General features: G+C 43.2%; 1 protein-coding gene across 9 annotated transcripts in view; it reads right to left on the bottom strand.

The window, feature by feature from the left end:
* LOC118367173 (double-stranded RNA-specific editase 1-like) overlaps positions 1 to 17,254 on the bottom strand; it is a 186,669-nt gene that overhangs the window by 59,152 nt on the left and 110,263 nt on the right. For 6 of the 9 annotated variants that reach the window (XM_035750284.2, XM_035750285.2, XM_035750286.2 and 3 more), the window contains one exon: positions 5,552 to 5,613. Coding sequence is in view for 2 of the 9 variants with exons in the window: in XM_035750283.2 (XP_035606176.1) it covers positions 678 to 777 (100 nt within the window). In the remaining 7 variants the exon portion in view is untranslated. Of the gene's footprint in view, positions 1 to 677; positions 956 to 1,003; positions 1,187 to 5,551; positions 5,614 to 17,254 lie in introns of those variants that run through there. The other 3 variants (XM_035750288.2, XM_035750283.2, XM_035750282.2) reach the window with 3 other exon arrangements.

The raw sequence follows: 17,254 nt of genomic DNA, 5'->3' as shown, positions 1-17,254 counted from the left end.
ACCAATGCCGCCACAGAGGGAGCACCTCAATAATTACTACTTCCCATGTTGGGCTAATCCCCAGAGCACTGGAGCAAAACAGGAGGAAGAAGCTTAAGAGTTTCAGAGGAGCCCGTCAGATCAATTACAGAGACAGTCTCTCCCTCGCTCGCTCACAGAGAGGTCTGTCTCGCTCACAGAGAGGTCTGTCTCGCTCACAGAGAGGTCTGTCTCGCTCACAGAGAGGTCTCAGAACCAGATCTCATACACTTAATAGAAACAAGCACTGTAAAACACTAAAGATGCTTCAAAACTAACCTGTCACAGAACTCACACTAAGACATTCAGAGACGCAAACCTCGTGCAGTGCCAAAATCAGTGACATATGGGTTCAATTTCTACACCCCGAACAGTACTCAATATTTACATCATACTCCCTCACACAGACAAGTCGATGGTAGATTACATTTTCACCATCTTACCAAGTGACATGTATCATTTAAATGAACAGGTTGCGTATTTCAACGACTTTACTTCCCTATATTGAATCATTGTACTAGAAGTAACCACTTCTAGACCAAGATAAACTACCACAGAATCTTTCAAAGCAGAACAAAACAGCCGGTGCGAGAAACACACACACACAAGCAAACAGCTCACATCACACACACCACGGGTAGGCGAATCGGAGGGAGTACCTTTACGCTCGCAGCGTTTCTTGCGCCTCCTCTTGAACTTCCGGCGGATGAGGCAGTAGTAGGAGCCCAGGGTCTGGGGCCCAGTGCTGAACAGGGCCATGCTGTCCGCCACCGGCTAACACACTGCTCTGCTGTCCCGGAGACACTCACTACTGGCACTCAAGACACTAGCTAGCGCTTACTCTTAACACACACAGCCATGTGGTGGAACACTCACAACTCTCCCTCTCTCGGACTCCTTTTCTCTCTTGGTTTCTGTCTCCCTCTACCTAGTTGGAGGGGGAGCATATAGTGTGTGTGTGTGTGTGTCAAGGGAAGTGGCATACCCTCAAAGGAGAGGCTGTTCCTCAGATAACTGTAGAACGTCACATGGATTTGGTTCTATATTTCTCTCTCTCTCGGTCTTTCATTATCCACTTCTCCCTCTCCTCCAGCACAGAAGGCAGCTTGCTCCCACCAGCTCAGTGCTTCTATAGCATCTCACTGAAACGTCACACTGGCCCTCAGCCTATCACAGACTGCCTCTGGCTCATCGCCTGGCCTCCACCTGTTCACACACACAATCAGACAAAACACACACACACACTAACACACACACATACAGCCACATACAGTGCCTTGTAAAAGTATTCAGACCCCTTGGATTTCTTCACCTGTTATTGTGTTAACAAAGTGGGATTCAAATCCATTTTTATGTCAACAATCTGAAGATTGTGTCATTTTTTTATTTCAAATGAACTAACTAAAATAGTCATTGCATAAGTATTCAGCTCCCTGGGTCAGTACATGTCAGAAACACCTTTGGCATCAAATACAGCCGTGTCATCTTCGGTACGTCTATAAGAGCTTTGTACACCAAGATTGTGCATTATTTGTCCATTATTCTTTTCAAAATTATTCAAGCTCTGCCAAGATGCTGTTTTTCAAGTCATATCATAGATTTTCAAGCCGATTTAAGTCAAAACTGTAACGTGTCCAATCAGGAATGTTTACGGTCTTCTTGGTAAGCAACTCCAGTGAAGATTTGGCCTTGTGTTGCAGGTGATTGTCCTGCTGAAAGGTACATTCTTCTCCCAGTCTCTGGTGTAAAGCAGACAGAAGCAGGTTTTCCTCTAGGATTTAGCCTGTGCTTCGCTCCATCCCATTTATTTTTATCCTTTAAAAACTCCTCAATATTTGCCAATGGCAAGCATACCCATACCATGATGCAGCCACCACCATGCTTGAAAAAAAGTGTATTCCTTTGCTGTGTTTTTTTCCCTCCAGTATTACTTTAGTACCTTGTTCCATACAAGATACATGTTTTGGAATATTTTCATTCTGTATATTTGTACTCTCCTTTTCACTCTGTCATTTAGGTCATTATTGTGTAAGTCACTACAATGTTGTTGATCCATCATCCTCAGTTTTCTCCAATCCCAAAAAGGCTACAGAGTTCAATGGTTATCGCCACCAATTGCCTCTTGGTCTGGGAGGTTTAATAAATAATCCACAGCATACATGTTAACTTGACCATGTTTAAAGAGACATTCAATGTCTGATTTGTTATTATTGTTACTCATCTACCGGTCACTCCCCTTCTTTATGAGGCTTTCCAAAAGCTCCCTGGTCTTTGTAGTTGCATCTGTGCTTGCAAATCAAATCAAATCAAAGTTTATTTGTCACATACACATGGTTAGCAGATGTTAATGCGAGTGTAGCGAAATGCTTGTGCTTCTAGTTCCGACAATGCAGTGATAACCAACAAGTAATCTAACTAACAATTCCAAAACTACTGTCTTATACACAGTGTAAGGGGATAAAGAATATGTACATAAGGATATATGAATGAGTGATGGTACAGGGCAGCATACAGTAGATGGTATCGAGTACGGTATATACATATGAGATGAGTATGTAGACAAAGTAAACAAAGTGGCATAGTTAAAGTGGCTAGTGATACATGTATTACATAAGGATGCAGTCGATGATATAGAGTACAGTATATACGTATGCATATGAGATGAATAATGTAGGGTAAGTAACATTATATAAGGTAGCATTGTTTAAAGTGGCTAGTGATATATTTACATAATTTCCCATCAATTCCCATTATTAAAGTGGCTGGAGTTGGGTCAGTGTCAATGACAGTGTGTTGGCAGCAGCCACTCAATGTTAGTGGTGGCTGTTTAACAGTCTGATGGCCTTGAGATAGAAGCTGTTTTTCAGTCTCTCGGTCCCAGCTTTGATGCACCTGTACTGACCTCGCCTTCTGGATGATAGCGGGGTGAACAAGCAGTGGCTCGGGTGGTTGATGTCCTTGATGATCTTTATGGCCTTCCTGTAACATCGGGTGGTGTAGGTGTCCTGGAGGGCAGGTAGTTTGCCCCCGGTGATGCGTTGTGCAGACCTCACTACCCTCTGGAGAGCCTTACGGTTGAGGGCGGAGCAGTTGCCGTACCAGGCGGTGATACAGCCCGCCAGGATGCTCTCGATTGTGCATCTGTAGAAGTTTGTAAGTGCTTTTGGTGACAAGCCAAATTTCTTCAGCCTCCTGAGGTTGAAGAGGCGCTGCTGCGCCTTCTTCACGACGCTGTCAGTGTGAGTGGACCAATTCAGTTTGTCTGTGATGTGTATGCCGAGGAACTTAAAACTTGCTACCCTCTCCACTACTGTTCCATCGATGTGGATAGGGGGGTGTTCCCTCTGCTGTTTCCTGAAGTCCACAATCATCTCCTTAGTTTTGTTGACGTTGAGTGTGAGGTTATTTTCCTGACACCACACTCCGAGGGCCCTCACCTCCTCCCTGTAGGCCATCTCATCGTTGTTGGTAATCAAGCCTACCACTGTTGTGTCGTCCGCAAACTTGATGATTGAGTTGGAGGCGTGCGTGGCCACGCAGTCGTGGGTGAACAGGGAGTACAGGAGAGGGCTCAGAACGCACCCTTCTGGGGCCCCCGTGTTGAGGATCAGCGGGGAGGAGATGTTGTTGCCTACCCTCACCACCTGGGGGCGGCCCGTCAGGAAGTCCAGTACCCAGTTGCACAGGGCGGGGTCGAGACCCAGGGTCTCGAGCTTGATGACGAGCTTGGAGGATACTATGGTGTTGAATGCCGAGCTGTAGTCGATGAACAGCATTCTCACATAGGTATTCCTCTTGTCCAGGTGGGTTAGGGCAGTGTGCAGTGTGGTTGAGATTGCATCGTCTGTGGACCTATTTGGGCGGTAAGCAAATTGGAGTGGGTCTAGGGTGTCAGGTAGGGTGGAGGTGATATGGTCCTTGACTAGTCTCTCAAAGCACTTCATGATGACGGAAGTGAGTGCTACGGGGCGGTAGTCGTTTAGCTCAGTTACCTTGCAATACTTGAATCTTCGTAAAACAGATGTTATATGTATGGGGGACAGAGGAAGGGTTAGTTATTAAAAAACCATGTCAACACCTATTATTTCACACAGAGGGAGTCCATGTAACTTATGTGATTTGTTTAAGCCACATTTTACTCCTGAACTAATTTAGGCTTGCCTAAACAAAGGGGCTGAATACTTATGCAGTGACTATATTTTAGTTAACTTTTTTCTTAGATTTTGACAGAAGATTTTGTGTAGACTGCAGAGTTTCAGCATCACTCCGTTACCTGCGGAATTACCAAACTTCAAGTGCTTTCATCCCTCAATACACAAACTCATACACTACAACAGTCCAGCTAAAGGTACTGCAATGTCCTGCAATGTTTAACATAAGGTGAAATCCCAGAAGGAGTACACCATTCACTAATAGGTTCAGGCATGGGAACAAAAGAGCTGAAGAATTCAGTGTGAACGTCACAATACCACAGCACAGTACTCTACCTCCCTCTAGTGGGCATATTCTGTCATTACTCTATCATTCCAGTGACAGCAAAGGCAATGTCAATGATGCAGAAACCACCATAACACTGCACAGCAAACACACAAACAGGCTTTACCATACGAAACCCTTTGCACATAAATATGATTTTAGCCATCTGTGTCAGCCATACTAACGGATATGAAACCGAAAGACAACAACAGTGCCTTTACATTTACATTTACATTTAAGTCATTTAGCAGACGCTCTTATCCAGAGCGACTTACAAATTGGTGCATTCACCTTATGACATCCAGTGGAACAGCCACTTTACAATAGTGCATCTAAATATTTTAAGGGGGGGTGAGAAGGATTACTTTATCCTATCCTAGGTATTCCTTAAAGAGGTACCTTTACCTTGGTGAACACTGCCCCTCTGTGGAGTGGAATAGAACAGCACTTCATATGAACCACAGTGCAGCACAGGACACCAAAGGCTTTATGGTGCAGTATAGAACAGGACATTCTTATTTTAAAAAATATTTTAATTTACCTCGTGGTATCCAATTGGTAGTTACAGTCTTGTCTCATCGCTGCAACTCCCGTATGGACTCGGGAGAGGTGAATGTTGAGAGTTGTGCATCCTCCGAAATACAACCCAACCAAGCCGCACTGCTTCTTGACACAATGCCCACATAACCCGGAAGCCAGCCGCACCAATGTGTCGGAGGAAACACAATATACCTGGCGACCGTGTCAGCGTCCACTGCGCCCGGGCCGCCACAGGAGTCGCTAGTGCACGATGGGACAAGGACATCTCCTGCCGGCCAAACCCTCCCCTAACTCAGATGACGCTGGGCCAATTGTGCGCTGCCCCATGGGTCTCCCGGTCGCGGCCGGCTGCGACAGAGCCTGGACTCGAACCCAGAATCTCTAAGAAGGACTACTGATTTTCTGTCATAGTTATGAGTATTCCTAATCGTGTGACATGCCAGTGAGGGAAGGTGTCATAGTGGAGAATATATATATATATATATATATATATATAGACGATTAGTTAGTTACACACCTGTTTTCCCTTTGTTGTCCGTTGTGTAGTATTGGCGCACTCTGTGGCTCTTCTTCAGTGGCCTGGAAGAGAAAGGAGAGCACTGGTCAGCTAACAGCTATAGTCTCTGTCATCACAAACAGGAACAACACACACAGGCAGAACAAAAAAAGGAGAGGAAGAGTTACTAGGATAATGGTAGAATGAAGGTGCTCATTGGTAAATGGGTAATTGGTGTTCGTATAATTTAAATCTCTATGTATACACTGCTCAACAAAATAAAGGGAACACTAAAATAACACATCCTAGATCTGAATGAATGAAATATTCTTATTAAATACTTTTTTCTTTTACATAGTTGAATGTGCCGACAACAAAATCACACAAAAATTATAAATGGAAATCAAATGTATCAACCCATGGAGGTCTGGATTTGGAATCACACTCAAAATTCAAGTGGAAAACCACACTACAGGCTGATCCAACCTTGATGTAATGTCCTTAAAACAAGTCAAAATTAGGCTCAGTAGTGTGTGTGGGCTCCACGTGCCTGTATGACCTCGCTACAACGCCTGGGCATGCTCCTCATGAGGTGGCGGATGGTCTCCTGAGGGATCTCCTCCCAGACCTGGACTAAAGCATCTGCCAACTCCTGGACAGTCTGTGGTGCAACGTGGCGTTGGTGGATGGAGCGAGACGATGTCCCAGATGTGCTCAATTGGATTCAGGTCTGGGGAACGGCGGGTCTGTCCATAGCATCAATGCCTTCCTCTTGCAGGAACTGCTGACACACTCCATCCACATGAGGTCTAGCATTGTCTTGCATTAGGAGGAACCCAGGGCCAACCGTACCAGCACATGGTCTCACAAGGGGTCTGAGGATCTCATCTCGGTACCTAATGGCAGTCAGGCTACCTCTGGCGAGCACATGGAGAGCTGTGCTGCCCCCAAAGAAATGCCACCCCACACCATGACTGACCCACCGCCAAACCGGTCATGCCGGTGGATGTTGCAGGCAGCAGAACCTTCTCCACAGTGTCTCCAGACTCTGTCACGTCTGTCACATGTGTTCAGTGTGAACCTGCTTTCATCTGTGAAGAGCACAGGGCGCCAGTGGCGAATTTGCTAATCTTGGTGTTCTCTGGCAAATGCCAAACGTCCTGCACGATGTTGGGCTGTAAGCACAACCCCCACCTGTGGACGTCGGGCCCTCATACCACCCTCATGGAGTCTGTTTCTGACCGTTTGAGCAGACACATGCACATTTGTGGCCTGCTGGAGGTCATTTTGCAGGGCTCTGGCAGTGCTCATCCTGCTCCTTCTTGCACAAAGGCAGGGGTAGCGGTCCTGCTGCTGGGTTGTTGCCCTCCTACGGCCTCCTCCACGTCTCCTGATGTACTAGCCTGTCTCCTGGTAGCGCCTCCATGCTCTGGACACTACGCTGACAGACACAGCAAACCTTCTTGCCACAGCTCGCACCGCCAGCATTCAAAAGTGACCAAAACATCAGCCAGGAAGCATAGGAACTGAGAAGTGGTCTGTGGTCACCACCTGCAGAACCACTCCTTTATTGGGGGTGTCTCGCTAATTGCCTATAATTTCCACCTGTTGTCTATTCCATTTGCACAACAGCATGTGAAATGTATTGTCAATCAGTGTTGCTTCTTAAGTGGACAGTTTTATTTCACAGAAGTGTGATTGACTTAGATTTACATTGTGTTGTTTAAGTGTTCCCTTTATTTTTTTGAGCAGTGTATTTAACATTTAATTATGGAGTTGTCACACATACAGCTAACAAATGGAAATGTCTGCTCTACTCAAAATTACAACCAACTAATTGCAGGACTACCGTAAAAATGGAGTGAGGAAAGTGAAAGGGGGAGAAAGTAAGGAAATTGTCTGTCGGCACTGCATTATAGACCAACATTTATTAAAGAAAATTGTGAAAAATAAAAAAAGTTTCATTTAAGGACCAAAAATGGACAGCTGTGGAATATAGATTGCAAAACAGTTTTACGAAGATTAATGATGTACCGATTCCATGGCACATGACTAATGAACTGATACACAAAACAAAGCTGGATTCAAAACAGTTGTTCAACTTAAATTATATCAAATTCTTGCAACCAATAGAATGATACATATACTGTACAGTGCATTCTGAAAATATTCAGACCTCCTGACTTTTTACACATTTTGTTACTTTACAGCCTTATTCTAAAATGGATTAAATTGTCCCCCCCCCCCCCCCCCCCCAATCTACCCTACAATATTGCATAATGACAAAGCAAAAACAGGTTCAGAATTGTCAGCAAATTTATGAAATATACATTTACGTAAGTATTCAGACCCTTGACTGGCAGCGATTACAGCCTTGAGTCTACTTGGGTATGAAGCTGTAGGCTTGGCACACCTGTATTTGGGGAGTTTCTTCCATTCTTCTCTGCAGATCCTCTCAAGCCCTGTCAGTTTGGATGGGGAGTGTAGCTGCACAGCTATTTTCAGGTCGCTCCAGAGATGTTCAATCGGGTTCAAGTCGGGGCTCTGGCTGGGCCACTCAAGGACTTTCAGAGACTTGACCCGAAGCCACAGCCACTCCCGCGTTGCCTTGGCTGTGTGCTTAGGGTCGTTGTCCTGTTGGAAGGTGAACCTTCGCACCCCAGTCGGAGGTCCTGAGTGCTCTTGGGCAGGTTTTCATCAAGGATCTCTCTGTACTTTTTCTTTCTCTCAATCCTGACTAATCTCCCTGTCCTTGAAAAATAATCCCCACCGCATGATGCTGCCACCACCATGCTTCACCGTAGGGATTGGTGTCAGGTTTCCTCCAGACGTGATGCTTGGCATTCAGGCCAAAGAGTTCAATCTTGGTTCAGAGACCAGGGAAGACCAGAAAACCTTGCTTCTCATGGTCAGAGTCCTTTAGGTGCCTTTTGGCAAACTCCAAGTGGGCTGTCATGTGCCTTTTACTGAATTGGCTTCTGTCTGGCCACTCTGCCATAAAGGCCTGATTGATGGAGTGCTGCAGAGATGGTTGTCCTTCTGGAAGGCTCTCCCATCTCAACAGAGGAACTCTGGAGCTCAGTCAGAGTGACCATCAGGTTCTTGGTAACCTCTTTATGGCAAATAAACATCTAAACTGGATGGTTTTCAGAGATCCATGGGAGGGGTTAAGTGGAGCTGAAGGTTGGGACTAAAAACAAACAAAAGATAACTATTTAAAAAATATACTGTGTCCATAAAATGTATATACAGTTGAAGTAAGAAGTTTACACACACTTAGTTTGGAGTCATTAAAACTCGTTTTTCAACCATTCCACAAATTTATTGTTAACAATCTATAGTTTTGGCAAGTCGGTTAGGACATCTACCTTGTGCATGACACACGTAATTGTTCTAGCAATTGTTTACAGACAGATTATTTCACGTATAATTCACTGTATTCCAGTGGGTCAGAAGTTTACATACACTAAGTTAACTGTGCCTTTAAACAGCTTGGAAAATTATGTCCGGCTTTAGAAGCTTTTGATAGGCTAATTGACATCATTTGAGTCAATTGGAGGTGTACCTGTGGATGTATTTCAAAGCCTACCTTCAAACTCAGTGCCTCTTTGCTTGACATCATGGGAAAATAAAAAGAAATCAGCCAAGACCTCAGTAAATAAATTGTAGACCTCCACAAGTCTGGTTCATCCTTAGGAGCAATTTCCAAAACGCCTGAAGGTACCACGTTCATCTGTACAAACAATAGTATGCAAGTATAAACACCATGGGACCTAGCATCCGTCATACCACTCAGTAAGGAGACGCGTTCTGTCTCCTAGAGATGAACGTACTTTGGTGCGAAAAGTGCAAATCAATCCCAGAACAACAGCAAAGGACCATGTGAAGATGCTGGAGGAAGCAGGTACAAAAGTATCTATATCCACAATAAAACGAGTCCTATATCGACATAACCTGAAATGCCGCTGAGCAAGGAAGAAGCCACTGCTCCAAACCGCCATAAAAAGCCAGACTACGGTTTGCAACTGCACATGGGGACAAAGATCGTTCTTTTTGGAGAAATGTCCTTTGGTCTGATGAAACACAAATAGAACTGTTTGGCCATAATGACCATCGTTATGTTTGGAGTAAAAAGAGGGATGCTTGCAATCAGAAGAACACCATCCCAACCGTGAAGCACGGGGGGTGGCAGCATCATGTTGTGGGGGTGCTTTGCTGCAGGAGGAACTGGTGCACTTCACAAAATGGCATCACGAGGAAAAGAAAATGATGGACAGAAGCATGTGAGAAATCACTTTAGCCCCAAAGGGAAAGCAGGCTGAAAACAACAGCAGTTAAAATCTGCAGTAAAAGCCCACAGGCGTGTGAAATATAATGTTATACTGGGTACAGCCAAAGCCATAAAGCTTTAAACCCTCCAGCTGCGACAGAGTGGGGAAAAGAGAGAATACCATAGTGAGGAAATGTAGAGGCGGAGAGTAAAAGGGGAGGGAGAAGGGGTGAAAGCCAGGGAGATCGAGAGATGAATGAAAAACAGTGATAAACAGAGGAACAGCAGTAAGTAGGGATGGCCAGTCCATCCCTTTAACCTGAGGAGTCCTTTGGGGACACCACAGCAGTCTCCATCAATGCCCACTTCTAATTCCCATGGCTGCCCAGGGTACTGTGGCTCAAACCAACAGGCATGTGTTTAGACAGCTCTTCTCTAAGAAGACAAGCATGTGCCTGACAGGCCAGAGAGAAAAATGGAGATGGAGAGAGTGCCAAAACGCACACTAGCCCACAGCATTTCCATCACACTACTGACAGTATATAGGCCAAGCACAACCACAGCTGGCCAAGTCTGACCACGGCCGGTTTGGAGCGCCACCCCTGTGATCGCTGTGAAGGCTGACCACGAAGGAGAAGGAATTGGTCGTGGTTGAGAAACAGTAGGGCGTCTCAGACTTAGGATAAGGCATGAACTTCATACGGCTCTACAGCGGCTCCTGAAGAATTATTTTAAAAAATACTGCTTTTTTCCCCCATTTTTTTTTTACAGGCCAACACCAGTCAAAGGCCAAACAACTGTCATAACAATGTCTTAAACTCATATCTGTTTACAGACAGTTAACTGAAAAATAAAAATGGCCATTGTGGTAGTGGTGGCAATTCCTAAAGACAGAGTCATTTTCTCGAAACCTAGTATGCAGATGTGTCTGGACCAAATTAACGGCCACAAATATGATCCAAACAAGACTGCACATTCAAAGTAAACTTAGTTATAGTACAAATTATGCATGCATGTAGTCACATGGTTAGGTTAACAAGTGTTATTGTTAGGGGGGCAAAACTCAAATGGAACTATTAGCCATGCTGTGGTGCACAGTCAGGTCCAGCCAAAGGGAGTTTGTGGAAGGCGTGCTCAACAAAAATACATAGGCGAGGGAAAGGATTGAAATCAGGACACTCACAGTAAACTGTAAATAACACAGCCAGCCTTAGAATCAGAAGTAAGAGCTGAGAATACATCAAGCCTAATATTACTAAACACCAGTAGGTGGTAGCATTGTTCTTCATTCGAGCGCGAGAGCGACGTGTGAGAGTCTGGGTCAGCATCATTAGCGTCATAATTTTGGACAGGTCACTGAGGCTAGGGACCGGGGAATGGAGAGAGATGGAGAGAGAGAGAGGAGGGGGGCTAGAGACCAAACTTTGAGAAAATATGCTATTGTGCTATTGACTACATGCTAATCTGTGTTTGAGAGGGAGAAAGAAGATGGAGATGCGAGAGACAGAAACAGTCAGACAGAACCTTGAAACAGAAGAGGATAGGGAGACATCTCAATTGCATACTCCTCGGGTCCTCTCTTCTTCGTAAAACCTATTGGCAGAAAAGGTCAGAGGGGAGGGACCTCTTGCTTTCTCATCTAATAAGCATGAGAAGGAGACGAGGAGAGAGGACGTGAGGAGTATGCAATTGAGATCTGCCCAGAGAGAGAGAGAGAGATCAAGAGGGAAAGAGACTGCTGAACTGGGTAGGCAGGGCAGTTTAACGGAGTCAGTCCCATCTTGGCAGAGAGTTAGGCCACAGGCGCCACATCAGACATGCTTGAGGGGGGTCCTGACAAGCCCTCTCGAAAAAATGGGGAATAATAACAAACAGGGAGAACTTGAAGCACGCACTACTTTTCAATTGTATATACACAGTGGCAAGAAACAGTGTGTGAACCCTTTGGAATTACCTGGACTTCTGCATAAAGTGGTCCAACAAAATGCATCTGACAAACACAGTCTGCTCAAACTCAAACTAATAACACACAAACAATTACACATTTTCAGGTCTTTATTGAACACACTGTGTAAACATTCAGTGTAGGGTGGGAAAAGTAAGTGAACCCTTGGATTGAATAGTTGTTTGACCTTTCTTTGGCAGCAATAAACTCAACCGAACGTTTTCTGTAGCTGTGGATCAGACCTACACAATTATCTGGAGGAATTTTGAACCATTCATCCTTACAAAACTGTTTTGAGTTCAGCAATATTCTTAGGATGCCTGGTGTGAACCGCGTTCGAGGTCATGCCACAGCATTTTAAATCGGGGTGAGGTCAGGACTCTGACTGGGCCACTCCACAACGCACATTTTATTTTGTTGAAATCATTCTGTTGATTTACTTCTGTGTTTTGGGTCGTTGTCCTGTTGCATCACCCCATCTTCTGTTGAGCTTCAATTGCGGACAGATAGCCTTACATTCTCCTGCAAAATGTCTTGATAAACTTAATTGTTATGTCTGATAGCAAGCTGTCCAGGCCCTGAGGCAGCCCCAAACCATGATGCTTCCTCCACCATACTTTACAGTTGGGATGAGATTTGATTTTGGTGTGCTGTGCCTTTTTTTCCTCCACACAGAGTTGTGTGTTCCTTCCAGACAACTCAACTTTAATTTAATCTGAATATTTTGCCAGAAGCGCTGTGGAACATCCAGGTGCTCTTTTGAATTCTTTGGACATACAGCAATGTTTTTGGTGGACAGCAGTGGCTTCTTCCGTGGTGCCCTCCCATGAACACTATTCTTGTTCAGTGTTTTACGTATCGTATACTCGTCAACAGAGATGTTAGTATGTTCCAGAGATTTCTGTAAGTCTTTAGCTGACACTCTAGGATTCTTCTTAACCTCATTGAGCATTCTGCACTGTGCTCTTGCAGTCATCTTTGCAGGATGGCCACTCCTAGGGAGAGTAGCAATAGTGCTGAATTTTCTCCATTTATAGACCATTTGTCTTAACCGTGGACTGATGAACATCAAGTATCAAGAGATGCTTTTGTAAGCCATTCCAGCTTTATGCAAGTCAATAATTCTTAACCTTAGGTTTTCTGATAACTATTTTTTTCCGAGGCATGGTTCACATCAGGCAATGCTTCTTGTGAACACCAAACTCAAACGTTAGTGTTTTTTTATAGGGCAGGGCAGCTCTAACCAACATCTCCAATCTCATAGATAGGACTCCAGGTTAGCAGACTCCTGATTCCAATTAGCTTTTGGAAAAGTCATTAGCCTAGGGGTTCACATACTTTTTCCCAACCTACAATGTGAGTGTTTAAATTATGTATTCAATATAGACAAGAAAAATACAATAATGTGTGTTATTAGTTTAAGCAGACTGTTTGTCTATTGTTGTGACTAAGATGCAGATCAGATAAAATTGACACATTTATGCAGATATCCAGGTAATTCCAAAGGGTTCACGATACAGTGCCTTCGGAAAGCATTCAGACCTTTGACTGTTTCCACAATGTTACATTACAGCCTTATTCTAAAATGGATTCAATTGTTATTTTTCCTAAATCAATCGACACACAATAAATACCCCATAACGACAAAGCAAAAACAGGTTCAGAAATGTTTGCAAATGTACAGTATTATTCTACCTTTATTTCAACAAGGAAGACAGACTGAGACCAAGGTCTCTTTTACAGCTGGGCCCTGCGTATACATGTTTACACATACAGCTGAGGTACATTGATTAAGAAACTACACAAGACAAACAAAACCATCACAGATAACACAACAACAACAACAAAAGATAGAAATATATATATACACAACAACAACAACAAAAGATAGAAACATATATACACAACAACAGATCTAATTTAAACATAGCAGAAGGTAGTGGGTTCGATTCCCGGGACCACCCATACGTAGAATGTATGCACACATGACTGTAAGTCGCTTTGGATAAAAGCGTCTGCTAAATGGCATATATTATTATTATAAGAACTTGTACTACCCGAAACAGTTACAAGCAATAAAAAAATTAAAATGCTCCAATAAATATTTCAAATGAGCCAAGGGGGACAAGTCTCAAGTTTAAGTTTAGTTTGTAGGCTATTCCATAGGCAAGGAGCGTAACAGGAAAAGGCAGCCATACCCAACTCTGTGGAAATCGCATGGGCCTCAAGTGTAATCCATGCTTGAGACCTGGTTTTAGGAATTCTAATTCTAATATTGATGAGTGATGGTAAGTAAGAAGGTAGCTTATTCAGAAGTGATTTATAGTCAAAAGTTTGGACACACCGATTCATTCAAGGGGTTTTCTTCATTTGTGACCTAATTCAGTAAACTAGGCGTATGTCGCAAGTCACGACTTCACAGGAGAGCCTTTTGAACGTAAAAAAATATTTATCCAAATGTTTTTTTGTTGCAGAACTGCCTTCTCGAACATGTGAACTTTCATGTGCCATGATATCAAATGTGTATGTCATCTGTAAATATGAATACAATTGTTAAATTACAAGCCTAGTTGGTATAGCCACAGACAAAGAGAGCAACATTCCCGCTAGTCATGATTGGCTGAGATAATGAGTGGGCTGGACATGCCGAGAGATTAATTTGGATTGGTCTGTGGTGTTGCATCTTGGGTCTATAAAATGAGCTGCTCGTTATGCGTAAATAATCCTTTCTACTGCAGTTCTTTTCTAAAGATATTATGTTAGCCATGGAGAAATGCAAATATGTTGCTACTGCTCTCAATAACATTCCTGCCCTGAATTTATCAGGCGCCATTGATAAAGGTCAGTGGGAAAAAGTTGTGGAGGACTACTTTCTGGACGACGGTCAGAATCCAGCCACCCTAGTCATAGACTGTTCTCTCTGCTACCGCACGGCAGGCTCTCTGAATATAGATTCCCTTGTTCATGCGTGGTTTGGATGGACCAGTCATCAGCACTATCTGCAGTGCCTCTATTCACATGACCCTCTCCTAACACACACGCCATATGCTGCTGATATTTTTTTTTGTCCTGCTGCTCAACCATTGACAGGGCTGCAGTGGAGCAGGTTGAGAGCTTCAAGTGCCTTGGTGTCCACATCACCAAAAAAAACTAGCATAGGCCAAGCACACCAAAACAGTCATTAAGTAGGCACAACGAAACCTATTCCCCTTCAGGAGACTGAAAAGATTTGGCATGGGTCCTCAGATCCTTAAGGTTCTACAGCTGCACCATTGAGAGCAACACTGCCTGGTATGGCAACTGCTCGACCTCCGACCTCTGAACATCTAGTCAAATGGCTACCCAGACGAGTTGCATTGCCCCTCCACACCACTGCCACTCTGTGATCTATGAATAGTCACTTTAATAACTCTACCTACATGCACATACTACCTCAACGAACCAGTGCACCCGCACATTGACTCTGTATACCAGCACCCGTATATATATATATATACATATTTTTTATTACTGCTGCTCTTTAATTACTTGTTACTTCTTATCTGTATTTATTATTTTATTTTTTTAAACTGCACTGTTGGTTAGAGGCTTGTAAAGTAAGAATTTCACTAAGGTCTAGCTGTTGTATTCGGTGCATGTGACGAATACAATTAAAATTTGATTTGATGCATAACTACCTCGTCTATCACTGATATTGTTCTTGTACATACTGTATATATCTTATATTGACACTATTTCTGATATTGCTACTCTGCAAGTAACCATTTGGCTGTACCGTTTACACCTTCTGTAGAGACCATCCACTTAACATGCTTTTGTGACATACCACGACAATATCATGTGACTGTATCAAGTGTCCACCACTTAAATATGGCACATGCCATCTGTTTATGTGAACCTCACATGGCCTTATGTATGAAATACTGTGTTAAGTGCCTGTTTAACAGCATATAAAGTATGCTAATGTCCCGGTTATGAAGGCATTTAAGTAAATAAAAATTACAGTACTACTTAAGTAGTTTTTGTGGCATCTGTACTTTACTATTTATATTTTTGGCAACTTACTTCACTACATTAGTAATGTACTTTTCACTCTATACATTTTCCTTGACAGCAAAATTGTCCAACTCTAACACTAAACAATAGAACATTCCTGGTCATCCATACATACTGCCTACGATCTGGCAGACTCACTAAACACATGCTTCATTTGTAAATGATGTCAGTGTTGGAGTGTGCCCCTGGCTGTCCATCAATAAAATTGTGCCGTCTAGTTAACATAAGGAAGTGAAATGGTTTATATTTTAACTTTTGATACCTAAAAACATTGTGCCCCTGGCTATCTGTCATTTTCTTTTAGAAGGAATTTAAAACTATTTATTATTTTACTCAAGTATGACCATTTTGTACTTTTTCCACCACTGGATGTGGCTGGGGGTTGTAGTATTTCTTTCACATCTATCTGGACACTGTTTACCCAGAATTGTTCCTTATTGTAGGCTACTACCACTTAGTCTTTAGCACATGACCTCATGAGATGGGTGGGGCTGGGTTTAGACAAAGGAGAACTCTCAGTAGGTACCATTCAAAGGCCCTTTTCTCAAGTGAGTTTACAAATGTTTCAACTTTCAAAGGAGAAACACTTTCCCATTGCTCCTCAAAAATGTTGTGTATGATCTACCATTTTATAGCGCCGAGTAATTTTATCGAATGTAAAAAAAAATAAAAAATCTAAATGTTGCTACAAAAGTCCGAATCCAGGTGGTTAGTCACATTGTAGAATAATAGTGAAGAAAATTATGAAATAACACATGTAGGAACCAAAAAAAGGGTTAAACAAATCAAAATATGTTTTATATTCTTCAAAGTAGCCACCCTTTGCCTTGCCAGCTTTGCAATCTCTCAACCAGCTTCATGAGGTCGTCACCTGGAATGCATTTCAATTAGCAGGTGTGCCTTTTTAAAAGTCAATTTGTGGAATTTCTTTCCTTAATGCATTTGAGCCAATCAGTTGTGCTGTGACAAAATGGGGTTGGTGTGTCCAAACTTTTGACTGGTAGTGTACATCTGCAAAAATGTTGGAAAAACTGTTTTTGCTTTGTCATTAAGAGTATTGTGTGTAGGTGTGTCCAAATATTTGACTGGTACTGTAGAAAAAAAACTGAAATATCACATTTACGTAAGTATTCAGACCCTTTATTCAGTACTTTGTTTAAGCACCTTTGGCAGTGATTACAGCCTTGAGTCTTCTTGGGTATGATGCTTCAAGCTTGGCATATGTGTATCTGGGGAGTTTCTCCCATTCTTCTCTGCAGATCCTCTCAAGCTCTGTCAGGGTAGATGGGGAGTGTTGCTGCACAGCTATTTTCAGATCTCTCCAGAGATGTGCAGGCTTTGCTTTGGCCACTCAAGGACATTGAGACTTGTCCCGAAGCTACTCCTGCGTTGTCTTGGCTGTGTGTTTAGGGTCGTTGTCCTGTTGGAAGGTGAACCTTCGCCCCGATCCGAG

This window comes from Oncorhynchus keta, chromosome 34 (assembly GCF_023373465.1).
Source record: "Oncorhynchus keta strain PuntledgeMale-10-30-2019 chromosome 34, Oket_V2, whole genome shotgun sequence".
NCBI lineage: Eukaryota > Metazoa > Chordata > Actinopteri > Salmoniformes > Salmonidae > Oncorhynchus > Oncorhynchus keta.
This window is presented reverse-complemented; position numbering and strand designations above follow the sequence as displayed.